Source organism: Oryx dammah, unplaced genomic scaffold, assembly GCF_014754425.2.
Source record: "Oryx dammah isolate SB20612 unplaced genomic scaffold, SCBI_Odam_1.1 HiC_scaffold_1, whole genome shotgun sequence".
Taxonomy (NCBI): Eukaryota; Metazoa; Chordata; class Mammalia; order Artiodactyla; family Bovidae; genus Oryx; species Oryx dammah.
In genome coordinates, this window is record NW_024070185.1 from 40929949 (window position 1) to 40957384 (window position 27436).

At 42.2% G+C, this 27436-nt stretch overlaps 1 protein-coding gene across 1 annotated transcript in view; it reads left to right on the plus strand.

Annotated features, from left to right (window-relative positions):
• Positions 1-24913, plus strand: part of LOC120862727 (histone-arginine methyltransferase CARM1-like) — a 265923-nt gene extending 241010 nt beyond the window's left edge. The window contains 6 exon segments of the mRNA XM_040239169.1: positions 5210-5283; positions 6537-6622; positions 9581-9607; positions 9609-9653; positions 13423-13557; positions 24820-24913. Coding sequence (XP_040095103.1) covers positions 5210-5283; positions 6537-6622; positions 9581-9607; positions 9609-9653; positions 13423-13557; positions 24820-24913 — 461 coding nt within the window.
• The last annotated feature ends 2523 nt before the right edge of the window (positions 24914-27436 follow it).

Sequence of the window (27436 nt, forward strand, 5' to 3'; positions counted from 1 at the left end):
TTAAAAAACCCAGGCAGTGGGCTCTCTGCCCACCGCTCTCCGTCTGCCCCAGTAACAGTGCCCATTTGCACCACACTGGTCGTGGCTGCTGGGTTTTAGTTGGCATAAAGCGAGTGGCACAGCTGAGATTGAATGCAGAGACTAGTACACAGAGAACCGAGAGCAGTTCCCAGCCTCAGCTACTGCCAGGCGGAGGGCGGTCTTTGCCTTCTCGGTTTTCCCTTTCACCTACTTGGCCAGGATTCTAGAACCACTGACTCAGGTCTTCAACCCTGATCGTGCATTAGAATCATCTGTTGAGCTTTGGAAACAAATAAGTGCTATATCCCCAGATCCAATAAATCACAACTAGGGGCTTCAGTCCAGGCTGTAGCACGTTGTAATAGCTTCCCGGGGGCTTCTCAAGGAGAGACAAGGTTGAGTGTTTCTGGGCTTTCTGGGAACTTCGATGACTCTCTCTGACCACCCCCTCCTCTCCCTTCCCTCTCTCCTCTTCTTCCTTCCTACGACACTCCTCGCTTCCCCCCCTCCCTCGCCCCATTTCCCTACTATAAAAACTTTTGTGACAATGGCTTATTTCCACAAGAACACTTTCACTCTCTTTCTGAATACTGAGAAAGATTGCTTAAATTTACAGTGTTCTGTTTCCAAACATTTTCCAGGATGACAGAGTCTTGTTTCCACTATGTGTACTTATAAAGTGACATACAGCAGTTTGGCGATGAACTCCTTATTGCCAAATTCAGACTTAAATTGAAGAAAGTAGGGAAAACCACTAGACCATTCAGGTATGACCTAAATCAAATTCCTTATGATTATACAGTGGAAGTGAGAAATAGATTTAAGGGACTAGATCTGATAGATAGAGTGCCTGATATACTATGGACGGAAGTTCATGACATTGTATAGGATACAGGGATCAAGACCATCCCCATGGAAAAGAAATGCAAAAAAGCAAAATGGCTATCTGGGGAGGCCTTACAAATAGCTGTGAAAAGAAGAGAAGCAAAAAGAAAAGGAGAAAACGAAAGATATAAACATCTGAATGCAGAGTTTCAAAGAATAGCATAGCAAGGAGAGATAAGAAAGCCTTCTTCAGCAATCAATGCAAAGAAATAGAGGAAAACAACAGAATGGGAAAGACTAGAAATGTCTTCAAGAAAATTAGAGATACCAAGGGAACATTTCATGAAAAGATGGGCTTGATAAAGGACAGAAATGGTATGGACCTAACAGAAGTAGAAGATATTAAGAAGAGATGGCAAGAATACACAGAAGAACTGTACAAAAAAGATCTTCACCACCCAGATAATCACGATGGTGTGATCACTCACCTAGAGCCAGACATCCTGGAATGTGAAGTCAAGTGGGCCTTAGCATCACTACGAACAAAGCTAGTGAAGGTGATGGAATTCCAGTTGAGCTATTTCAAATCCTAGAAGATGATGCTGTGAAAGTGCTGCACTCAATATGCCAGCAAATTTGGAAAACTCAGCAGTGGCCGCAGGACTGGAAAAGATCAGTTTTCATTCCAATCCCAAAGAAAGGCAATGCCAAAGAATGCTCAAACTACCACACAATTGCACTCATCTCACACGCTAGTAAAGTAATGCTCAAAATTCTCCAAGCCAGGCTTCAGCGATATGTGAACTGTGAACTTCCAAATGTTCAAGCTGGTTTTAGAAAAGGCAGAGGAACCAGAGATCAAATTGCCAACATCTGCTGGATCATGGAAAAAGCAAGAGAGTTCCAGAAAAACATCTGTTTCTGCTTTTTTGACTATGCCAAAGCCTTTGACTGTGTGGATCACAATAAACTGTGGAAAATTCTGAAAGAGATAGGAATACCAGACCACCTGACCTGCCTCTTGAGAATCCTGTATGCAGGTCAGGAAGCAACAGTTAGAACTGGACATGGAACAACAGACTGGTTGCAAATAGGAAAAGGAGTACATCAAGGCTGTATATTGTCACCCTGCTTCTTTAACTTCTATGCAGAGTACATCATGAGAAACGCTGGGCTGGAAGAAGCACAAGCTAGAATCAAGATTGCCGGGAGAAATATCAACAACCTCAGATATGCAGATGACACCACCCTTATGACAGAAAGTGAAGAGGAACTAAAAAGCCTGTTGATGAAAGTGAAAGAGGAGAGTGAAAACGTTTGCTTAAAGCTCAACATTCAGAAAACGAAGATCATGGCATCCAGTCCCATCACTTCATGGGAAATAGATGGGGAAACAGTGGAAACAGTGTCAGACTTTATTTTTGGGGGCTCCAAAATCACTGCAGATGGTGATTGCAGCCATGAAATTAAAAGATGCTTCCTCCTTGGAAGGAAAGTTATGACCAACCTAGATAGCATATTAAAAAGCAGAGACATTAATTTGCCAACAAAGGTCCGTCTAGTCAAGGCTGTGGTTTTTCCAGGGGTCATGTATGGATGTGAGAGTTGGACTGTGAGGAAAGCTAAGCACTGAAAAATTTATGCTTTTGAAGTGTGGTGTTGGAGAAGACTCTTGAGAGTCCCTTGGACTGCAAGGAGATCCAACCAGTCCATTCTAAAGGAGATCAGTCCTGGGTGTTCTTTGGAAGGACTGATGCTGAAGCTGAAACTCCAGTACTTTGGCCACCTCATGTGAAGAGTTGACTCATTGGAAAAGACTCTGATGCTGGGAGGGATTGGGGGCAGGAGGAGAAAGGGACAACAGAGGATGAGATGGCTGGATGGCATCACTGACTCGATGGACATGAGTTTGAGTGAACTCGGGAGTTGATGATGGACAGGGAGGCCTGGTGTGCTGCGATTCATGGGGTCACAGAGTCGGACACGACTGAGCAACTGAACTGAACTGATGGGCAGCCTTTCTCTGGCCCATAATGGAGGAGAGTGTTAGGAACAAGATGAAGCAGAAGAGACTTTGGCAAATGATTTTCTATTTCCCCATTGTCCTTATTGGGCTTCCCAGGTGGCTCAATGGTGAAGAATCTGCCTGCTGACGCAGGAGAAGCAAATCTGATTCCTGGGTGGGGAGGATCCCCTGGAGTAGGAAATGCATTGCACTCCAGTTTCTTGCCTGGGAGATGTCATGGAAGGAAGAGCCTGGCGGGCCATAGTCTGTAGAGTCACAGAGAGTCAGACATGAGCGAGCACAACATTGTCCTTATTGTCACTGGCCCACACACAGGGCTGTTTATGTGCCCAGTTCTCCATTCATTCATTAAATACAAAGATAGTTACATAGATGATTTTATGTACTAACAGTGTTCAAGGCCCCATGCTGTGTTAAATATACACTGAGAGAAAAAGAATAACTTCTGCTTTTAAGTGAGTAAAACTTGAATATTTAATTGTAATACTAGGTTTTACATTTTCAAGTGGAAATATTTGAGCTGAGTCATAAAGATTGAGTAGGAATTAATGGGGTAAAGGAGGGGAAGGAATATTCTAGGGAGAAGGAAAAGCAAACAACGGCTCAGAGGTGAGAAACAGTACAAGCCTTTCAAGGTCTGAAAGAGTCTTGGAGGCCTGGTGCTTCGCCTGCAGGTTTGGGACTGGCTGTTGACTCAACTGTATTAAGCCTTCTTGACTCCCACAGGGCATCTGAGGCATTGTCTCCTGATTCAGAGCCTTCCTTTGGCTAAAATCTAACTGTAATCCACATTTTTTGTTTGTTCTGTTTTTTTTTTTTTTTCCTCTTCCCTGCAGGTCGGCAGGCACTGGGTTGGGGAGGAATAGAAACTAATGAACTGAATTCCCATCTGATTCATGGGCTCTACAGCACAGGCACACACAGCCTTAGTAGGGAAACCTTTTTCTCATCTCAAAGGCCTTCTATCTCCAGTGATAAGGTCCCCCAGCCTTATCACTGCAGTTGTGCCTGGGAATTTGAATTTTTAATTAACTTTCCAAGTAATCCCATGGTACAGTCCAACAGGGAACCACTGCCTTAGTCCCCTGTGCGATCTCACAAGGTGAAGTTCAGAGAATAATAGCCAGCACTTATATAGTAGGAACAAAATGCTAAGCACTGCTTAAAGTGCTTTACTTGTATTAATTCATTTAACCCTTACTGTAACCCTACAAAATGAGTTTATAATTATCCCCATTTTAGAAATAAGGAAACTGAAGCACAGAGTTCAGATGACTCACCCAAGGCACACAGCCAGGCAATGGAAGAATTTGAGTAAAGCCACTCTTAATCTACACCCCTAGTAGCTCAGAGGCTAAAAACAGCTTTCCTAGTAGCTCAGACGGTAAAGCATCTGCCTGCAGTGCAGGAGACCCGGGTTTGTTCTCTGGATCAGGAAGATCCCCTGGAGAAGGAAATTGCAACCCGCTCCAGTATTCTTGCCTGGGGTGTTCTATGGAGCAGACCAGCCTGGAGGGCTACAGTCCATGGGGTTGCAAAGAGTCAGACACGACTGAGCAACTAATGCTAATGCTAATGTCACCCCAGATCTCTTCGCTAAAGCCAAGACCTTTAGCCAAGCCAGCAGGGAGTTCTTGCTGTGTTCCCACCCTAGGCGTGTGCTGGAGCATTTGCTCCACATCTGCCTCACTGAGGGGAGGGAGGGAGCATTTGTAGAACGTACCCATTGCTGTGGTCCAGATGACCCTGACCCCAGAATTGAGAAGAAATGTGCCCAATGGACAGTGATGAGTGGGCCCCAGTTCCCCACTAGACTAGGTGTCGGCCACCATGACAGATGCCGTCAGGGTGCATGAGCGGCTATGGAAGAACAGGAAAAGGAAATCTACTTCTGTAAACTCTGGGACTATCAAGAGACTCTGGAGGTCTCCAGCTGTGCTCTGGGTTGAGATAATGAGAAGGCCAAGGAATTGTATTTTAGGACATGAAAGATGTGTCCTGGAACAGGCAGCCACCTTGTGGCGTGAGGTCAAGGGTGGGGACCCAAAGGCCTTTCAGCGTCTAAATACCCTTGTCAGTATTCTCCCCACGAGTAATTTCCTCCACCTCAATTACCTCCTTGCTTTTCTCGCCACCCCAAGTGCGGAATCTTTAGAGAGTTTCTTCCTCTGTCCCCTATCAACCTCTTGCCCTTCACACGTTTTCATACTTGCCCCGGGGCTGAGGACCCTTAAGGTAGCCATGCAGTACATTATAGTTCAGTGGGGCTTGGGGAAGCATGACAAAATGCATGGTATTGCTTTCTGCCATCTATTTCAGGTACCAGCAATCAGTTAGGAACATTCTTCGGGGTCAACCTGTCCAGTCTCCAGGGCGCCGCGGTGGAGGAATACTTCAGACAGCCAATAGTGGCAAGTGGGCTCTTCTTCCCGTGTGTTTATTTACTGATTCATCCACTTACTCATCACCTGAGACGAGCTGTGCTGCCAGGCTCTATGCTAAGCCGTCACAGAAGCAAAGAAAAAACTCCTTGGAATGCTGTTTCAAGTTTTCCACCTCTGATCTCCTGATCAGTTAGGAGAATTCTCAGAGAATGATAATGTTGAAAGCAAGGAGATTTTCTGACTGCATTTGATAAGTAACTTTTAATTCTGCAAGTGTCCTGACTCGCCACATGCACACACTCAGCCCTCATACTTGTTCAATAATTCATATCCTCTCATTGATTCTAGTGACCAGACACATAATAGAAGGGGAAGCTTTGGATAATAAATAGCTGGGAGCAGGAGTTTGTTGTCAGACAGATGTGGGTTTCAGTTGTGATCCCATCTAGCTGTAACCTTAGACAACTTAAGTTTGCATTATCTGAAACTCTTTCACTTTTTAGTGGGAGGAAACCCGACTCACACTGGCTTAAACTAGAATGAAAATATTGGTTCTCCAATACTGCAAAGCCTGGAGACAGAGCTTGCTTCAGGGACCTGTTGCACAAGTTCAGGCATTGTCACAAGGGTCTGGTTTTTCTACTCTTACCACATATCTCCATTTCCTGTGATTTTACTCTGTTGCCAGACAAAGTCTCTCCTTAGGGTAACAAGGTAGCATCAGAAGCTACAACTTCAGATGCTTGTAACTAAGTCCCACAGGAGAACCTGCCTTTTCCTAATAACTTAGGTAAAAGCCCCAGAATTAGTTTAGATAGAGCCTGTTTGTCATACTTTGGCTTATGCCTCCATCTGTGAATCAGTTCCTGTCTTCAGGGAAAAAGTAATGCTCTGATTGGCTTTTTTGATGTGAGGTGCCTGAGCTGCAGCTTCTACCTGGAGCTGAGGGTAGACTAACTTGCTGTGAAACTTCTTGGAGTGTGGAGAGGAGGTAAATCTGGATGGTCCAAAAAACACCAAATGCCTATTCCCGAGACATTGGTGAAGATTAAAAGATAGGACCTAGTAAAGAACTTAGTAAAGTACAGAGCACTTAGTGCTTGGCATATAGTAAGCACTAAGTAAATGTGAGCTTTTATTGTTAATATTCTCATTAAGCTCATGCCCTCTAAACCCTCACTCTTGCTGACTTAAAATTTCAGGAAGAAAGTTAGACAGCAATCTTGCTTGACTTCAGTTTATCCTGAAGAAAGATATCATCTTTGGTTTTTTCCCCCAAGGACACATTTGACATTAGGATTTTGATGGCTCAGACAGTCAAGCACACAGTAAACTTTATGGATGTGCAAGAGGCAGATCTCCACAGGTTGGTACAGATCAATGCTGCTCTTGATTTTTGGAATCTCCTCTACCTCTCATTCCCTAAGCTTCAGGGCAGAGATTCACAGCTCACACAGGGGAGAGATTTCAGGTGTGAGTCACCCACAGGGAGGGTCTGTTCATACTAGTTTCATTTACTGAAAAATGAGGATAATGATGCCTCCTTCTTAGGATTGCTTTAGAAATTGATGAGAAACATTGAATAGTAGCTTATGCTTATATATACTGTTCTGAGCCATATATATATATATACACACACACACACAGTGTGTATATTTTTGTATGTATATATAATGACTCATTTAATCCTCACAGCAACCCTATGCAGATGGTACTGTTTTTGTCCCCACTTAACTAATGACACATATCAAGCAGAATGGAACAGTAAGTTGCATGTACAAAATTATGTAAAATGCACAGAATTAATATGTGTGTTGAAGCTAGAGTTGAACCTTTCAGAAGCCCAGTGTCTGGACTTTTTAACCATTCACCCAGGCGAGTACCCACACTAATGACAGGAAGAGGAACTACAATTTTTTGAGTGCTTACTGCATGCTAGGTAACATGCTAAAAATTTTACAGGCTCTGCCTCATTTTCCAAGAAGGCCCTCGGTAAATGTTAGTTTTTGTCCTCTTTTTTCCACTTGAAGAGACTCTGAAATGAAGACTCATTTCTCAGATGGAAATATGAATCCCCTTTGAATGACCTTTCATTAGAATTTTACCCTTTTCTGCCTGAGAAGATTGACCTTTTTTTTCTGGATAATAAATTTAATTTAAAACTTTTAAAAAATTAATAAGTATAAGCCCAGGTTATAATTTGCCAGGATGACTGAGGAAGCACGAGTCAGACAGACTTCAGAAGGTACAGCTAGTTAACTCAGACCATCATCTGTCTCGAGATCATGATGAACGAGGGATGCTGTATCAGTAAGGATAGGCTAGGGCATGCTGCAGTAACAAAACCAATCTTCAGCGGCTTATGATAACACAGGGACCTTTCTCTCCCACACTGTTTATTCTTTGTGCACCAGCTTTAGCTCCATGCAGCATCACCCACCCTAGCTATCAGGCTGGTGCCGCACCCCCTATCTGCAACAAGGAACAATACGGATTACTGGGGAGAAAGAGCATGGGAAAGCATGTACTAGCAGTAAAGCTTCTGCTGGGAAGTGACACCACTCACTTCACACTGAATTGGTCAAAGCAAGTCACAAGGCAATACCTGAGCACAGGAGGGTGGGTGAATGCAGTCCTACTGTGTGCTCAGAGCAAGAGACTAGGCATTTGGAAACAACTCTAGTAACTGCCATGCGTGTGCTCACTCACTAAGTCATGGCCGACTCCTGCCACCCCACAGACTGTATGCCACAAAGCTCCTCTGTCCGTGGCAAGAATACTGGAATGGGTTGCCGTTTCCTTCTCCAGGGGATCTGCCAGGGATAGAACCCGTATCTCCTGCATGGCAGGTGTGTTCTTTACTGCTGAACCACCAGAGAAGTCCAATAACTATCAAGATGCAGACGACATTGACTTCCACGGCTTTATTTGCCGCTCTTGTCTGCCTCCTTAGGGTATTTTTTGAAAAGTATATCTACGTTGGCTTTTCTGAGATGTCATTTGTGCAGATTCAGTGAATGTTGATTGCACTTCTCCTTTGTGCCAGGTACCATACTGGTGCCTGCAAAGGTACATTAAGTCACTTAAGTTTCTCCTTGAGAAGCTCATGGTCCATTTAGGAGATAAAATAATTGTAATGCAATACCAACAAATTCAGTGTGACAAATATGGAAAACTCGAGAAATGTTCTGACTACTGCAGAATGGAAGAAGTTAGGCCTTTGGTGGTACCATAAATATACAGAATCTTAAAAGTAAGATTTTCCTTTGTCAGTCTCTAGAGCATTCACTAAAATGTGTCTCCTTGGAGCAGTACAGCTCCAGCAATGGACCGATAATATCATCTTTTAATTGTGAAATACTTTCAAGTGTACAAAGCACTTTCATATACATTTTTTTCCCCACTTGACCTACACAAGAACCTAGAGAGGGAAGAGAGATTTTGCCACTCAGAAGGAGCTTTCCGGGTAACTTAATGGTGAAAGAATCTGCCTGCCAATGCAGGAGATGCGGATTGGATCCTTGGGTCAGGAAGATCCCCTGGGGTAGGAAATGGTAACCCACTCCAGTATTCTTGCCGGCATAGTCCCATGGTCAGAGGAGCCCGTGCTACAGTCCATGGCGTCACAAAGAGTCAGACATGACCAAACACAAGCATGCAACAAAAGAGGAAACTGAGGCCCAGAGAATTTAAATGACTTTCCAAAGTTCCATGGCTAAAACAGGTCCAGCATCTATATTTTGTTATGTCTTTTTCAACATTCTTTCTATTCCTACTTACTCTACATTTGACATCAGCCATGGCCACTTCTGCACAAGTTTTGCAATAGCATGGTGAGAAGTTATATTGCCTCCCTGAAAAAGAAATGAACTGTGACAGTGACCTTTGGAACTTCATCTTCACCCTTGTGGTCCATTTCATCCTTTAAGGGTCTGAGTAGCCTTTCCCTTCTGAACTGCTGCCTAGGGGAGGTGCCACAGCCCACGAAGGACGGTTGTCACCTGTGTCCTGAGTCATCCTCCTGTTCAGTAGTCAAACCCCATTCCGAATGCTGTACTCTCCCTGTGGAGTTCTGGATCACTGCAGCACAGTGGGCTGGTCCTTGCAGAGTTTCATCAAGAAGCAACATTCTCAAATGTGCAGCCTCACCCAAGCTTTAGTCACCCACCGAGAGAGTCTTGCTGCCAAAGCAAGAGTGCTTCAGAGAGAAAGAAAATGTTCTGTGAATGTTCCCACCGATCTCACAAATGTATCCAGTGTGTCTGTCAACAGAAAAATAATTCCAAGTGTTTCTTTGTCCTCTCTCTTTTTTATTTCCTTGCAGAGTAGAAATTCCCTTTGTGTTTCAGATGGCGCAGCCTGGCCTTCTGGTGTGACATGGCCTTTGTTGGCTCTCAGTAGGTATCATTCTCCTTCTTCATCTGTGCCTTTCCACGTCATCCTCTACTATTTGTCATTGTAACTTTAAACTTTTATTTTTTTTTTTAATTTATTAATTTATTTATTTATTATTTTACTTTACAATTCTGTATTGGTTTTGCCATACATTGACATGAATCCACCACGGGTGTACGTGTTCCCAAACATGAACCCCCCTCCCACCCCCCTCCCCACAACAACTCTCTGGGTCGTCCCCATGTACCAGCCCCAAGCGTGCCGTATCCTGCATCAGACATAGACTGGCAATTCGATTCTTACATGATATTATACATGTTTCAATGCCATTCTCCCAAATCAGCTCACCCTCTCCCTCTCCCTCTGAGTCCAAAAGTCCGCTATACACATCTGTGTCTTTTTTGCTGTCCTGCATACAGGGTCATCATTGCCATCTTTCTAAATTCCATATATATGTGTTAGTATACTGTATTGGTGTTTTTCTTTCTGGCTTACTTCACTCTGTATAATAGGCTCCAGTTTCATCCATCTCATCAGAACTGATTCAAATGTATTCTTTTTAATGGCTGAGTAATACTCCATTGTGTATATGTACCACAGCTTTCTTATCCATTCATCTGCTGATGGACATCTAGGTTATTTCCATGTCCTGGCTATTATAAACAGTGCTGCGATGAACATTGAGGTACACGTGTCTCTTTCAATTCTGGTTTCCTCGGTGTGTATGCCCAGCAGTGGGATTGCTGGGTCATAAGGCAGTTCTAGTTGCAATTTTTTAAGGAATCTCTGCACTGTTCTCCATAGTGGCTGTACTAGTTTGCATTCCCACCAACAGTGTAGGAGGGTTCCCTTCTCTCCACACCCTCTCCAGCATTTACTGCTTGCAGATTTTTGGATCGCAGACATTCTGACTGGTGTGAAGTGGTACCTCATTGTGGTTTTGATGTGCATTTCTCTAATAATGAGTGATGTTGAGCATCTTTTCATGTGTTTGTTAGCCATCCGTATGTCTTCTTTGGAGAAATGTCTATTTAGTTCTTTGGCCCATTTTTTGATTGGGTCGTTTATTTTTCTGGAATTGAGCTGCAGGAGTTGCTTGTATATTTTTGAGATTAGTTGTTTGTCAGTTGCTTCATTTGCTATTATTTTCTCCCATTCAGAAGGCTGTCTTTTCACTTTGCTTATATTTTCCTTTGTTGTGCAGAAGCTTTTAATTTTAATTAGGTCCCATTGGTTTATTTTTGCTTTTATTTCCAGAATTCTGGGAGGTGGATCATAGAGGATCCTGCTGTGGTTTATGTCAGAGAGTGTTTTGCCTATGTTCTCCTCTAGGAGTTTTATAGTTTCTGGTCTTACATTTAGATCTTTAATCCATTTTGAGTTTATCTTTGTGTGCAGTGTTAGAAAGTGATCTAGTTTCATTCTTTTACAAGTGGTTGACCAGTTTTCCCAGCACCACTTGTTAAAGAGATTGTCTTTACTCCATTGTATATTCTTGCCTCCTTTGTCAAAGATAAGGTGTCCATATGTGTGTGGATTTATCTCTGGGCTTTCTATTTTGTTCCATTGATCTATATTTCTGTCTTTGTGCCAATACCATACTGTCTTGATGACTGTGGCTTTAAGAACTAGGTTCAAACAGTAGTATTTGTTTCTCCGGGTTTCCAGAAAATAAACACTGATGTTAATGTTACTTGTAGTTTTTAGAGTGAAATAAAGGTAAGACAGTTTTCTGTGGTAGCCATATCAACTCTGGCAAAAATAAAATCTGTAATAAAATCTCTTAAGCCATTTGGGTTGGGATTTGGAGGGGTGAGATAGGGTCTGTGCTTTGTCAGCCAACTTGTTCGTTTCCAGAATAGATGGGTGTTGGTGGGGAAGTCGGGGGTTGATGAGCAAGCCCCTGTCTTCGTTTCCATCATCCCTGGTTGTAGAACCTCTTATGTCTGAGTAATAATACCTCAGTAGATTTTCTCCATGTAGGTTACAGCTTTCGGTTTCACAATCTAGAATCCTTTTTTAATGATCAGGCAGGCAGGTGCTAACAATGCTAATTGCAGCATTGATAACTTCCCGCTCTGTGCACCCCTTTCTCTCCTACTGGAAAGGCTTGAAAGTTGTGGGGGGAAGAGGAGAAGTACCACCTACAAGCTGACTGTCGGTGTTTGGTGTTCTCTTAAGGGCTGTGCCACTCCGCGACCCCCGAGTCTCTGCTCTCTTCCCACACTTCTCCATGTGTCCCACCAGCAGTGAGCAGGGTTGATCTGAGTCATGTGACCTGGCAGAAGGCAAACTACCAGTACACCCTCCTCCACTTCTTATGAAAGCATCCAGGCTCCCCAGGACACCTGCTGAGAAAGAAGTGTCTGTGAGCCTGTGATACAGTTCAGGGGGCTGTGGGGCTCAGGAGGAGGGGATCCCCAGAAGCCTTGTCTGGACTGACAGAGAGAAAAGACACTGTCTGTGAGTGATTCCTATCCCACACAGCATGCATGTTCAAGGAATCTGTGCATCTATTTCTGAGACTTCCCCACACTCACATCCCAAGTAAAGGAATTTGTTCCTGCAAGGGTGAGGGAGATAAGCTTGAAGCGGCCTGCGTCATGGGGGAAATTTCTTTGAAGTTAAAGGCTTTATTTTAAAAAGCTTCTCCATTTGCATTCTATCTCATAATATAGCTGAGTATGTATTTTGATATAAAGGTGGTTCATTTTACTTAGCATTTAGACTATATAAAGTTCCCCCGCCCAGATCTTCAATTCAGAATGTCCCCTCTAGGGATGTACTCCATGCTCAGTGTGCACCTGATTCCCTGCCAGCCCACGGCCCCTGCCGAATCCCAGGACAGGTGACCTTGCGTTCAGAGCATCAGCAGGATGTCCTCCTTCATATGAAATGAAGCAACTCAACTTACACACCCACACACATATAGACACACCAGCACACACAGACACATACAGATACACAGACACACACATATAGGCACACAGACACACATAGACACGCACACACACACAGACACATACAGATACACACACACATAGACACACCGACACACACAGATACATACAGATACACAGACACACACATATAGGCCCACAGACACACACGTAGACACACGTACACACACACAGACATATAGGCACACAGATACACACATAGACACGCACACACACAGACACATACAGATACACACACACATATAGGCACACAGATACACACATAGACACACACACACAGACACATACAGATACACACACACACACAGGCACACAGACACACATAGACACACGCACACACAACACATGCAGACACATGGACACACACATTGGGGCTGGAAAGATAGTAGAGGCCATCTGCCCCAGTAGGTTTTCTTGCTTCCAGAAGCCCATCAGGACCCCTGAAGGGCTTGGCATCAGACGGTAAAAGGCCACACTCCAGACTTTCCCCCTGCCAGACTTTTCCAAGAAATCAATTCCCCAAACTTTGTCATTATTAGGCTTCTAATGAACTTTGATACAACCATATAGATTTATAGAGTGACCAAGTCTCTGGATTTGAAGCCTGGCCTAACTCCATAAGGTTGCTGTATAGATTTAATGGGCTAATATTCCTAACGGTCCTGGGACAATACTCAGCACATAGTAACTGCTCAGTAAATTGAGCTATCCTTATTTTAAAAGTGTTCCACGAGTCAATAAAAAGTGAACTACTAGTCCCCAGTTCCGGACCTGAAGCCTAATTGGCTTTTGACTCTTTCCTTGCCCACAGGGTAACGGTTTGGCTGTCAGCCGCCCCCACTGAGCCTCTGACTCACCGGCATCAGGTGCGACTCCTTCAGACTCCTGTCTTGGCCACGGAAGGAGAGACCCTCTCGGGGAGAGTGCTGTTTGTCACCAGTGAGCAGTAAGCAAGAGAGTATGGACTCAATCCTGCCTCTGGTTACTGGGCCTGTGGGAAGCCGGTGGGCCCCCAAGACCCCAGGACTGGAAGTGGCCAGCAGGCTTTACCAAGGCCTGGCTGAGCTGGCAAAGGTGCCCGCAGCTTCAAAGCCTGCAGGGCACACATCGTCTTGCACTGAGCACAGCTAGGAGAGGGAGCTTAGGATAAGTCAAAGGAAGTGTTCCACTCCTGACTACGCAGCCAGGAAGCAAACCCATCAACCTGTGGGGACACTGGCAAAAGCTTGAGCTCTCGATGCTTTAAGGCCCACGGCAGCTTCCTGGCTTTACCTGCATCTGTCTGGCCAAACATCCCTAAGTTTAGTGCCGGGAAGTCCATCTGTACTGCAGGGGCACATGCGGTGTGCCAGGCAGGACCCTGCTCCCCTCTGGTGATGGGCACAGAGGTCTCAGCAGTGATTACTTCAACTTGGCTCATTTTTAGAATGCTCTGTTTTCTTTCATCTTGTGGGAGCTTCTCCTGTGTGAGTTAGCAGAGAAGGGCCTCGAGGTGTGTGGTTCAAGGACACTTGAATATTATATCTCAGGATGTTAATGGTATTCAGAGGTCATTTCACCCAACTTTCTTCCCTCTCTACCTCCCCTCATATCCTGCTTCCTTGGGCCTGTGCTTAAACATTCCACCTCACCAGTCAGCTTTTCCATTTTTAAAGTCTTTATTTCATTACAAAACCTAAACATGCTCACATATAAATTGAAAACTTCACAAGTGTCTAGAGTCAAGCCACACACCCACCCCTCACCCCATTCCTCAGATATGCTTGCTTGCTCCATATCCTTTCAAGTGATTTTCTGTGCCTGAACCAACAAATAATATCATTGTGGAGTTGCTATTGTTTTATATGAAGGTTATACTAACAACAGTCTACAACTAACGTTTTCTCTTAGTAGTAAGTAAGTCCTGCATCTGTACAGATAGATATGCTTTGTTCTTTTCGTGGGTGAATGACAGTCAAGGACATGGATATACCATCATATCTTTTAAAAAATCCCTGATCCACTGACATTTAGATTGCTTCCAATTTTTTTTTTTTTGCCATTGCAAAAAATTTTACACTAAGTACACTTGAACATAGAGCTTGCACAGTGACGTGAATATTTCTAAGTGAGATGCCTAAAAATAGAAATGCTGGATCAGAGGGTACATCCATGTTACAGTCTGCTAGATCCTAACTTTTTCAGTGGTAGCACCAATTTCCACTCATACCAGCCATAGATAAGCAGGCTCTTTTCTCCATATTTTTCCTAAGACTGGCTGTTACCAGTCTTTATGCTTTTTCAAATCTAATAGACTCTAAAATAAGTGTTTAAAGTTGCATCTGGTTATAGTTGATTTATAGTTCTTTAGTCACTAATAGTGTTAATAGCTCAGTTGTGTCCAACTCTTTGAGACTCCATAGACTGTAGCACACCAGACTTCTCTGTCCGTGGAATTCTCCAGGCAAGAATACTGGAGTGGGTTGCCATTTCCTTCTCCAGGGGATCTTCTGACCCAGGGATCGAACCTGGGTCTCCTGCATTGTGGGCACATTCTTTACTATCTGAGCCACCAGGGAAACCCTTAATCACTAATAAAGTTAAGTAAGTTTGCATATAGTCGAGGGCTATTCACTACTTTCTTCTACTTGAGACATCTCTTAATTATTAAAAAATCACTCTGGATACGGATCCTTTATCTACTTCCTGTATATTCAACTCATCAGTCTTAGTTGTGCTTCTGAATTCAAAAGAAATAGATCTGTCCCAGTCTCCAAGTGGCAGTCGTTCAAGTATTAGGAGTCTCAGAAAATATTCTCCTAGTCTCCCTGTCCTCAGGCTAACATGCTCAGCTCCTCCCCTCTTTAAGAGTGATTTTGAACTAGTTTAAAACTTTAAGTCCTCTCTGGAAATAGCCAGGTTTTCAATATCCCCTTTAAAATAACAGGACAGCAGACATCTTCTGATCCACGCTGAGTACAAAGCAATAGTGACCACTGCTGTCTTGAGTACCATTCTAATAATAATATAATCAAAGTGTAGGTTGAGGGCCACTTTACTTGAGTGTTTGGATAATTCAAAGCAAAAAGCCTATTTTTATACAATGTACGTTTAAGTCTTTTCTCCTAGTACACAGCTGATTTTTGTCAGCTTCGGTTCAAGTTTTTGTGTTTATTCCTCTTCTTGCATTTATCATGCTGTCTGTTTAGGGATGCCTACCGTTTTTTATCTTTTGCAAATTTAATAGGCAAATATTTATTTAAAAATTATTCGGCAGAAAGAGGCCCAGAGTGTAAACGTTCCTTCAAAATATGCATAGCCCTGTCTATACCCTTTGGATCTGACGTGGAAGTAGCTCAAAACCCTCCACCTGTCATCATATCCTGCCTATGTTCCTCCATCCAGGCCAGAGGAAGAATGGACCAGCCTTTATTGAACGGGATCCACTTGAGTTTAACCTCTGGTTTCACCCTCATAGCCCAGTTGAATAACACTGCCAAAAAGAGAAATGAAACTAATTGGGCTAGCTATTACTGTTCTATTAGAGTTTCCCTGGTGGCTCATTCGGTAAAGAATCTGCCTGCAGTACAGGAGACCACCTGCAGTGCAGAAGACCCAGGTTCGATCTGTGGATCGGGAAGATCCCCTGGAGAAGGAAATGTCAACCCACTCCAGTATCCTTGCCCAGAGAATCCTGTGGACAGAGAAGCCTGGAGGGCTCCAATCCATAGGGTCGCAAAGAGTCAGACATGACTAAGCAACTAACGTTTTCGCTTTCGTTACTGTTCTTTATAAAACTGTGTTATATCTCCAATTATCATAAATTTCTATCTCCTTAAGGGGATATTCAATTTTTGATAATATAGTTATGCTGTTCACAATAAAAATGTATAAAAAGGCTTACAGTGAAAAGTGTTCATCCCAGTGCCACACCCCATTCATTCCTTCCTCTCCTCCATTGTGTAGACACTGTTAACTGTTCCTTGCATACCTCTTAAGAGTTTCATTTGGATATACAGTTAGAAAATACTGTATTTGTAGGGATATGTTTCCTCTGCTTTTATACGTAAACAATAACATTCTATACCTGTTTTCTACATCTTAATATTCTCACTTAACAGTGCATCTCAAATAATTTCCATATCGGTACATTGAGATCTTTCTCTTCCTCTTCCTTGAGTTATTGTATTTCTACATCATGGTCTTCCTTCATAAACATTACTTCCTTCACAGAGGTAAGAGTTTCATTGCAGTTTTGAAAAATTGTAACAAAATATTTGCTGTATTTGTGCCTTACCTGTGGGCTTCCCTGGTGGCTCAGAGGGTTAAGTGTCTGCCTGCAATGTAGGAGACCTGGGTTTAATCCTTGGGTCAGGAAGATCCCCTGGAGAAGGAAATGGCAACACACTCCAATATTCTTGCCTGGAAAATCCCATGGATGGAGAAGCCTGGTAGGCTACAGTCCACAAGGTTGCAAAGGGTTGGACGTGACTGAGCGACTTCACTTTCTTTCTTCTTTTCTGTGCCTTACCTAATGTGTGTTTTTCAGCTGTTAGTAAAATTTGCTGCTTTTTTCTACTTTTTTTCTAATAATATCTTCGTACTGATATTATGGTAGTTCGTTGTCTAATTAGTGGGGCTTTTTGGAACAGTAATTTATAAGAAAGAAGTTCCTGTGGAGGAGAGAGATGTGACAGACGTCATGCTGTTTTTCCTGAACTCACACTCTCTCTCCTGTGCTGCCACAGAGTCATACTGCTTCCTGCAAACATGGCTGCTTATGTGATTCTTTGGATAATTCTGTATGTCCCAGTTCCAGGAGAAGTTCTGTCCAGTGAAGGAAGTGGCAACCCACTCCAGTATTCTTGCCTGGAGAATCCCAGGGACAGAGGAGCCTGGTGGGCTGCTGTCTATGGGGTCGCACAGAGTCGGACACAACCGAAGTGACTTAGCAGCAGCAGCAGCCTTACTCCAGTTCCTGCACATCAGGGTACAAGGGATAAAACTTTTGCATGTCAGAAAGTGTTCCTTATCTTCAGATAGTGTAGTGGTGTGAGCACTTTCTGAGGCATACTGGCCCTGGGCTGTCTTGCCCCTCTTTGCACATCTGCACTTTTTCCCGTGTGGCTTACAACTAATCTCAATTGCTTTGGCAGCCCTTACACCTAAGTTGGAAATGGCAGATAACATCTTTCTACCAATTTTACAGAAAATGTGCTCTGTGGTTTGGAGCATCGCATCCCAAAGCTTTCTAGGAGAAAAAGTGGGAGATATTTCATGCTTTGTTCTTCCTTGAAGTGACCACTTTCTTCCTAAACCCTTATATACCACCTGTTTAATGACTGGTTCTTTAGTGCTAAGGAGCAGTAACCAGCATCTGCCTGGAGTTTTGGACTTTACCTTTTCTGCTTTGTGCAAACCAGAATAACATCTATTTGTTTTCAAATATTTTAAGATACCTTAGGGTATAATTGAAGTGAAGTGAAGTCGCTCAGTTGTGTCCGACTCTTTGCGACCCTGTGGACTGTAGCCTACCAGGCTTCTCCGTCCATGGGATTCTCCAGGCAAGAATACTGGAGTGGGTTACCATTTACTTCGCCAGGGAATCTTCCCAACCCAGGGATCAAACCCGGGTCTCCAGCATTGGAGGCAGAGCTTTAACCTCGGAGCCACCAGGGAAGCCCAGGGTATAATTAGGTGACTGAATTTAAGTCCTCTTATTCCTCCACTCCTTTTTTCTAACATATCTTGGGTTTCATCCTTATCAGTCATATTTTTCTACCCTCCGCTCCTTCATTCCCCTAATAGCCAAGAAGAAAGCAAACCATCTCCACTGCCTCCTGACTCCCAGGGCTCCTACAGCCCTCCACAGCTTTATTATGACAGCATTGTTATATTGCTGTTATTTGCCTGTATGTGAACTTCCGAAAAAGAGGGCCTGAGTCTTATTCTGTGGTATCCATCTTCACCTAACACATTCCAGAGACTCAGCAGTGGTGTGGAATGACTCCCTGAATCACAGAGTCATAGCTGATTCCTCTCTTATTAAAAACGTAGTCCGGCACCACTGAAAGAAGGTGCTGAGATGTCATGGGCATGCAGTGCTTTGCAGGAGGAAGAAGGGAGGAAGTTGTGTAGTGGGAGAGACCAGGTTCTGGAGTCTGGATGTGCCCTGGTTCTGTCCAGTCTTTTCTACATCCTAGTTGGTACCAGAGTGATCTCAGGCAATTTAATCAATCTCTCTAGCACCCCAGTTTCCTCACCTCATCATCTATAAAGTAGATTTTATGATAACTGTCTCATTAGGCTTTTGCAGATACTAAGGGAGAAAGCAGTATAATAATTAGCACACAGTGGGTCCACAGTAAACCTCAGTTCCATTTCCTCTTCTCCTACTTACTTTCTTACTCTTACTGTATCTCATCAGATTTTTTTTTTTTGTCTTAAAATTGTTTTCCTTGGTATTTTCTACAAACCTCGGCACTTCCTTAATGTCAAGGTTTTCACGCTATTTTTTCAGAAAGGGACTACCTTTTTGTTCTGCCTCAGAGAGGATCTCCCCCCTCCCTTATCGTCAAATATTCTTTTAAACTCTGACCTCCTGGGAGAACTCCCTGTGCGACCACACCGGTGTGACAGTGACTGCCCTTTTCTTCCCTGCCAGCAACATTTCTGATTGTACTGGTAGCATTTTATTTCTGACAGCCTCCTATCATTCTTGAGCTGTCTTTCGTTTTATTGCTCTGGACAGTAAAAGAGAACATTTCTTTTTTATGAACTTTATGAAATTTATATCCCTAAAGTTCACAGAAATGGTCTCCAATGTTATTGGATATGTGCACGTTTGAGTAAAATCACTTTCTTTATGTGTGCTCCATGTAGATTAATATTTCTGTTTTAATTGTGTGGCTGTACTACAGTAATAATAGATAATACAAAATAAAATGCTCCAGACAGATATATAGATAGGTCTATATGGATGTATATATGTATATATAATATATATACACACATGCAGAGACGTGTATATACACATATAGAAATTCATATAGTATGCATTTTCTAAGGCATATAAAAATAAAACCAAAAACATGAATTGAAAAAATAAATATGGCTTGATGTTGGATTCAGCTCAGCTGCTTATCCTGTGCCATAATGTTTTAAAACATAGTTTAAGAGTTTTGGATCCCTAGCAAAGGTCTGCACTACCTAGGTATGCTGCCAGAGAAGGTGGTTTCCAATGAGTTGGGTGAGCTTTTTGGTTTTTAAAACTGGAAGACATACTGACCAGAGAATTAATGCTTTAGAAGCTTCACGTGCCTAGCATTAAGCTTCTCCACCTTGGACTCCAGCTAAGACAAATCCTCTCACTCTTTGTGTATTTAGACAGCTGCGGCAGAAGGAATTACAGGGGAAACTGTTGTGCATGCTTCAGTGCAGTGAAATAATGATATGTGATGGGCAGCTTTAAGTGACATTTCCATGTTCTACACCCTTACTCAGATTATTCAAACTCTGACCATGTGTCCATAACATGGCTGGTTGTTGCTGTTGTTCAGTTGCTAAGTTGCATTCAACTCTTTGCGATTGTTCGTGCCCCCATGGACTGTAGCACACCAGGCTCCTCTGTCTTCCACTATCTCCCCAAGTTTGCTCAAATTTACATCCATTGAGTCTGTGATGCTGTCTAACAGTCTCATGGCTGGTATTTACTCAGTATCATTGTAGCACGTGGTTTAAGATGTAATCACAGTCTTGCTAAACCAACCCCCCTTAGCGAAGCCTGAGGAACTTAGGTGAACTAACAGATAGCTTAACTCTAAGCTGGTGATTAGAATCCAACATTTACCTACTCAATCCACTTGTGTTCAATATATATTTGATAAACTGCACAAATTACTACCAATCAGGTGCTTAAAACAACAAAAATGTATTCTCTAACAATTCCAGAGGCTATATGTGTAAAATCAGGACATCAGCAGGACCACGTTTCCTCTGAAGGTTCCAAGGAAGAAACTTGGGTCTTTCAGCTTCTGATGGTGCCTGAAAATCCTTGGTCTTCCTTGTAGCTGCATAACTCCAGTCTCTGCCACTGTCTTCAGCTGGTTTTCATTCCTGGGTGTGTCTCTATGTGTCCTCTCTTCTTATAAGGACACTGGTCATTGGATCTGGGGTTCATCTTAATCCAGTATGGGCTTCCCCTGTGGCTCAGCTGGTAAGGAATCTGCCTGCAGTGTGGGAGACCTGGGTTCATTCCTTGGTTTGGGAAGATCCCCTGCAGAAGGGAAAGGATACCCATTCTAGTATTCCGGGCTGGAGAATTACATGGATTGTACAGTCCATGGGGTCACAAAGAGTCGGACACAACTGAGCGACTTTCACTTAATCCAGTATGACTTCATGTAAACTTCATCACGTGTGGAAAGATCTTCTATCCAGATACAATCATAGGCACAGATACTGGGCTTTAGGACTTGAGCATACATGTTGGTAGGACACAATTCAATCCACTATAACAAATAACTGAAAAAATTGAAAATAACAGCTCAGTATTTTCTTCCACACCATGAGGTACCATCCCACATCCTTTCTGGGGCACATTCCAACCCCTTTGAAGAACACTGCTCTAGAGTTTGCATCTGCTGAGGTTCTCATTCCTTCCTTTATCTCTCAGTTGGTGACTTGGGCCATTTGGTCCCCAAGCTTCCTGCCTCTTCTGTTCTCCATCCCATTCTTCCTTAATGGTCACCACTGAACCCATCCCACTACTGTACCTTCTGTTTTCTCTAAGATGAATGATCAGGAATTATTTCTACAGTAAGAACATGATTGCTTGTGTTAGTCCCAGGTTTCCAAAATGTTCTTGAGTATTACAAAAGAAATCTTCATATATAAAGCAATGGTTTTGTATTCAGTTCTTAAACTAAAGTATGTTACCACTTAGTCACCTCCTCTGGCCCTATAAGATTTTTTTTTTTTAGTTAAATTTTTTTAAGGTATTTTTTGGTATAGACCATTTTTAAAGTCTTTATTAAATTTGTTACAATATTACTTCTGTTTTATGTTTTGGGTGTTTTTTTTTTTTTTTTTTTTTGGCCACAAGGCATGTGAGATCTAGCTCCCTGACTGGGAATCGAACTGATGCCCCCTGCTGCATTGGAAGGCACAACCACTGGACCACCAGGGAATTCCCTGACCACATAAGATTTTAAATGAGTAACCCTGGCAAGGAATTAGGTTGCATTTTCTTTTAATGTACATTGGCAAATAACTGATTCAAAACAGTGAATAGTATGGCAAAACCAATACAGAATTGTAAAGTAAAATATTAAAAAAAAAAAAAACAGTGAATAGTTATTTAGGGTCCTGTAGATGCAGTCTTGGAAAATTATCCATTATTGACTGCTTTATAAACCTTGTTCCCAAAGACCTCACTGTCTCAATGTCTGGTTCTCTTCAAATCTACCCTGAAGCATCACAAATGAAGTGCAATGCAGGATGTGAGTGTCAGGAAGAAAGATTTTAAAACAAGAAAAGAGAATTCCAAGTCAGTTACACGAGTTGAAATAGGAAAGGACATTGTATTGTTATTGAGTTGCTAAGTCGTGTTTGACTCTCTTACCATTTCATGGACTGTAGCCAGGAGGTAGATTCTTTACTATGGAGCCCCCTTGAAGCCCTCAAAGGACATTACTTTTTTTTTTTTTTTAATCTCTAGCTATCAGTTCATTTCAGTCACTCAGTCGTGTCTCTTTGCAACCCCATGGACTGTAGCACACCAGGCCTCCCTGTCCATCACCAACTCCTGGAGCTTGCTCAAATTCATGTCCATTGAGTCGGTGATTCCATCCAACCATCTCATCCTCTGTCATCCCCTTCTACTCCTGCCTTCAATCTTTCCCAGCATCAGGGTCTTTTCCAATGAGAGTTCTTCACATCAGGTGGCCAAAGTATTGGAGTTTCAGTTTAGCATCAGTCCTTCCAATGAATATTCAGTACTGATTTCCTTTAGGATTGACTGGTTTGATCACCTTACAGGCCAAAGGGCTCTTAAGAGTCTTCTCCAGCACCACAGTTCAAAAGCATCTATTCTTTGGTGCTCAACTTTCTTTAGAGTCCAACTCTCACATCCATTGATGACTACTGGAAAAGCCATAGCTTTGACTAGACAGACTTTTATTGGCAAAGTAATATCTCTGCTTTTTAATAAGCTGTCTAGGTTGGTCATAGCTATGCTTCCAGGGAGCAAGCGTCTTTTAATTTCATTGCTGCAGTCACCATATGCAGTGATTTTGGAACCCCCAAAAATAAAGTCTGTCACTGTTTCCATTGTTTCCACATCTGTTTGCCGTGAAGTGATGGGACTGGATGCCATGATTTTAGTTTTTTTAATGTTGAGTTTTAAGCCAACTTTTCACTCTCCTCTTTCACTTTCATCTAGAGGCTCTTTAGTTCTTCACTTTTTGCCATAAGGGTGGTATCATCTGCATATCTAGGGTTATTGATATTTCTCCTCGCAATCTTGATTCCAGCTTGTGCTCATCCAGGCTGGCATTTTGCATGATGTACTCTGCATAGAAGTTAAATAAGCAGGGTGACAATATCCATCCTTGACGTACTCCTTGCCCAATTTGGAACCATATGGAATATGTCTTCCTCTTGTTTGTCCTCGATAAAAGCTAGACCTTGAGTTGCAGGTTTCACAGAATTTGACATTGTATTTAAACCTACCCAGGCCACTATTGGTAATAATAGGGAGGGAATTATGTCCTTTGCTAACTTGTGGAATTTAAAAAGGAAGCCTAGTTATCAAGGAAATTCAAATTCAGATAATAATATTCTAATCCCAAACATTTAAATATTAAAGGTTGGGAAAAGTATAATGAAATTAGCACTTTTATACTTTGTAGGTGAGGAAGTAATTTGGTGCACTTTCTGGAAGACATTTTAGCAGCAGGTATTGGGAACCTTAAATATGCCTTATATGCTTTAGCCTGGTGAGTCTGCCTCTAAGAATTTATTCCAAAAACTATAATCCTTGATAGCACATAAAGATGTATTATAAGAATGTCTTTTACAGCAGAATTTCTGTCATAAAACCAGATATTTGTTACTATAAGTAATAATATGTTATTTTAAAAGCATAAATATTTAATGAAGAATTGCTAAATTGTGCTATACCCACATTATGCCATTGAAAAGTTCATTGTTAAGAATTATAGAATAACTGCTAACATTAAATAAAGAGAGACGAAGGAATACTTAAGCACCATTTTACTAAAAATTTACATTTATAAATACACAGAGTGAAAAATACACAGAAGGGAAATATTCTACAATGTTGAAAGAATCAGTCTAATGATATTATGGATTATTTTATTTTATTTCAACCTTTCCTTATTTTTTTACAGTGAATATGTGACACTTTTATAACCAAAAGAAATACATATATTCTTAAGAATGAATAATTAAAATCCCCAAATCACAGCCCCTTCAGATTAGTCATCAAGGGTATAGCATACTACTTGCTATTATTAGCCACTTCTTGTAATTACTTGAGCCTTCATCTGGGGTGTCTTAAATTAAATCAGTCATATTTGTTAGCTGCTTTTTGTCAGTTTGAGATACTAGCTTAGCCAATTCTTACATGATTAGGATTGTTTTGGTGCATCAGTGGTGACCCATAAAAAGTCTCTGTTATGTAAATCCATTTCTGCCATTGATATTGGTAAAGCGTTTTTTTAAAAAAATCACTTTAACCAACCAGAAACACTGTTACATTTGTAATATTTAAACCAAGAAATTATAGCTATCAAACTTCTGTAACAAACAATTTGCAAGCAAACGAGCCTTCAGTTGCCTCTACTAATATTGAAAATGAAAAGTGTTAGTCACTCAGTCGTGTCTGACTCTGCAACCCCAAGGACTGTAGCCCACCAGGCGCCTTTGTCCATGGAATTTTCCAGGCAAAAATACTGGAGTTGGTAGCCATTCCCTTTTCAAGAAGATCTTACCAACCCCAGGATTAAACCCTGGACTCCTGCATTGAAGGCATATTCTTTACTGTCTGAGACACCAGGGAAGTTTAAGCAGATGCAGACACATATAAGATGGCCAACACATACTCTTAAAACCTTCATGAAGTAGGCATGTGTAGAAGATGCCCTAAATGTATGTGACTGGCTGACACCAGCCTTGTGAGATGATGTGTTTTTTTCCTGCCTTCCAGACAGAGCTATGACATTCAGATCATGGTGCTGGTAAACCACACGGGCTTCAGGTCTGGGAACACCCTCAATTTAAAGAATCCTTTCTTTAGGTAAGAAACCCCTCATCTATTTCACACCTATGTATATAGGTGTGAATCTCAATTGACCATATGACAAGGTAAAGAGCTTTAGAATAATCTGTCTTCCCTAAGAGGAGAAAAAGCATCTATTCTTCCCTCTCTAAGGAGACTTGGATTCTGATGTGTAGTTGAGTGTTTTATGTTCCATTAAACAGAATTCAATATATAGCAATCTGATCAAAACAGAGAGTGCAGGAGAGTCCTACAAAGTGAATTCTCCTTCTAGCTGAGCTATAATGAGCTGTGTGACCTCAGGCAAAGTCACTTTCCTTCTGGCATTGGTTTTCTCATCTGCAAAATGTAGAGTTTAATCTCCTTTGACCTTCATTCACTATGGGATGATTTTATGTAGCAGTGATTCCAAAACAACTAAAACATGAGTCCATTTAAGGTACATTTTTTGAATGTTTTTTGAGATCATGTAAGTCAGGGCATAACTCTGTTTAAGCTATGCAGATTTTTTCTGATATGAAGAACTTGTCACAATGAGTTGGATACAACAAATGCTTCTGGAAAAAACTCCCCATCTTTGTACCTGTTCAATATGAATGAATTAAGAATCCACACATGAAGTCAAGCACACAAATAAAGCTACTGGCTAGAAAGTGACTTCACCCCATATTTTAATGTCTTTCCAAGGCTTTAATTCAGAGCATCATGTCTGTATAATGTTGAAAAGCTTGAAGAGAAGAGGAAACTCAAGAAACCAAACCAAGAACTCTTTGGCAATGCTGGGAAGATGAGATGTTGACCTTGAAGCAGGGAAGGAAATAAAATAGGCGAGGCTATAACTGTGTACCTTGTGAACAGGCTGTCACACGTGGTATGACTCTTTGAAACCTATTACCAATTAGGGATAGAGGTCTATCTCTAATTCCATGAGAAGGGAGAAATCCTTACTCCCATCCCCTTGTACAGTCCTGCCATGTAAAGCAAAGGGCATAGGTTTTAGCCTCAAGAGAGAACAGATTGACTACTTACTAGTACTATTGAATGTTCTTAGGCCTTAGTTTTCTCATCTGTAAAATGGGATAAACAACATACTTTACTGGACAATTGCAAAGATTTCTATAACATGTCCAGATACTTAGTAATTCACATAATTGGTGCACAGTAAATGCCACTTTCTTTTCTTCCTGTTCTCTGCTCATCAGTTCTCTCTGTGAGTAAATAGATGTTGACTTGTAGTTCATTCCAAACATAATCATTTGGGTTTGGGGGAAAAAAATGAATTTTTGTAGGGTTTTAGAAAAACCTACCTTTTGAATGCAAGAACCATGTCAACTGGTAACCCTGAGTCCCACTTCCATTTCATCACACAAGAACAAAATCTGAACCAGAAAACCATATGGAGAAGACCTGAGCCTTGACCAGCCCCTACTTTGCATGATGACATAAACACAGCGGCCCCAAGGTCAAAGTGAGAGTTTGTCAAAGGTCTGGTGGTGCTGAAGATGGCCACAACCCTGTCAGACAGGCAGACTGTGGAGCCAGAGGTGGTGCCCTACCTGTCCCCCTTTTCCCCAACTCAGCAGCAAGTCTGACTCATGTCTTTAATTAAGCCAGTGTTGTGCTTAAAAATGTGACTCCCCTGGAAATTCCACAGGTTGATTCTGTTTCTTTACCGTCCATTTCCTGCTGTCTAGGCCTCAGCATCCTCAATGGAGGTATGGGCTAAATAAGACTCTTGGACGAGTACTTGGTACGTAGTAAGTGCTTGGTTGAATGTTCCAAAGTGATTATTTCCTTCTGCTCCCCCACGTTCAGCTCCGATTTGCTATTGCATCAATGAGAAGCAGCCCAAGGGGGGGTGTGTGTGTGTGTGTGTGTGTCGTATGTGAGTACTGAGGAGAATTAAAATGAATGGCAATACCTGGAGGAGTGATAGGTAATTTAGCTTCAAAATACCTTTCTCTCCATTTTTTTCTTGTTCTACCCATTTTTTAGGGCACAATAGACTTTTCTGACAAAATATTTCTTTTTTTGTTTTGGCAAACCCCCAATACCATCTGACCACCAGTGACATGCTATAAACATCCCAGGAGCAACAGATTGATTGCTTAAGGCATGAGCATCCACCATTATACACAATGTGAAAGTTTGTTTTTCCTTGGACAGGGTAGGGGGACCTTTATTTTGACTATTAATTATTTTAGTAATTTGAAAATAAAGAGCTAACAGCTGGTTCTAAAAGTGAGCAAAGGTACAAAACTACCCCACCAGAGAGGGAAAACTCTCCAGTAACCTAGTCAATTTTTCCAGGAACTGTGAGACTAGTCCTTCGTCCTTTGGGCCCCACTCTGTCTGTTCCAGGACCTGGCTGGGCCACTCTCTGTGCTGGGTTGTGGAGGTGCAGCTGTGACCAGGGCAGGTGCAGCCCTGGGCCCCAGGAAGCTCTCATAGTGGGAGAGAGGTGGGTGTTAAATACTTAACTGCATAATGATGTCATCGTAACTGTTGTAAGTGGCGTGAAGGAGAAGTAGAGGTTGCCACTAGA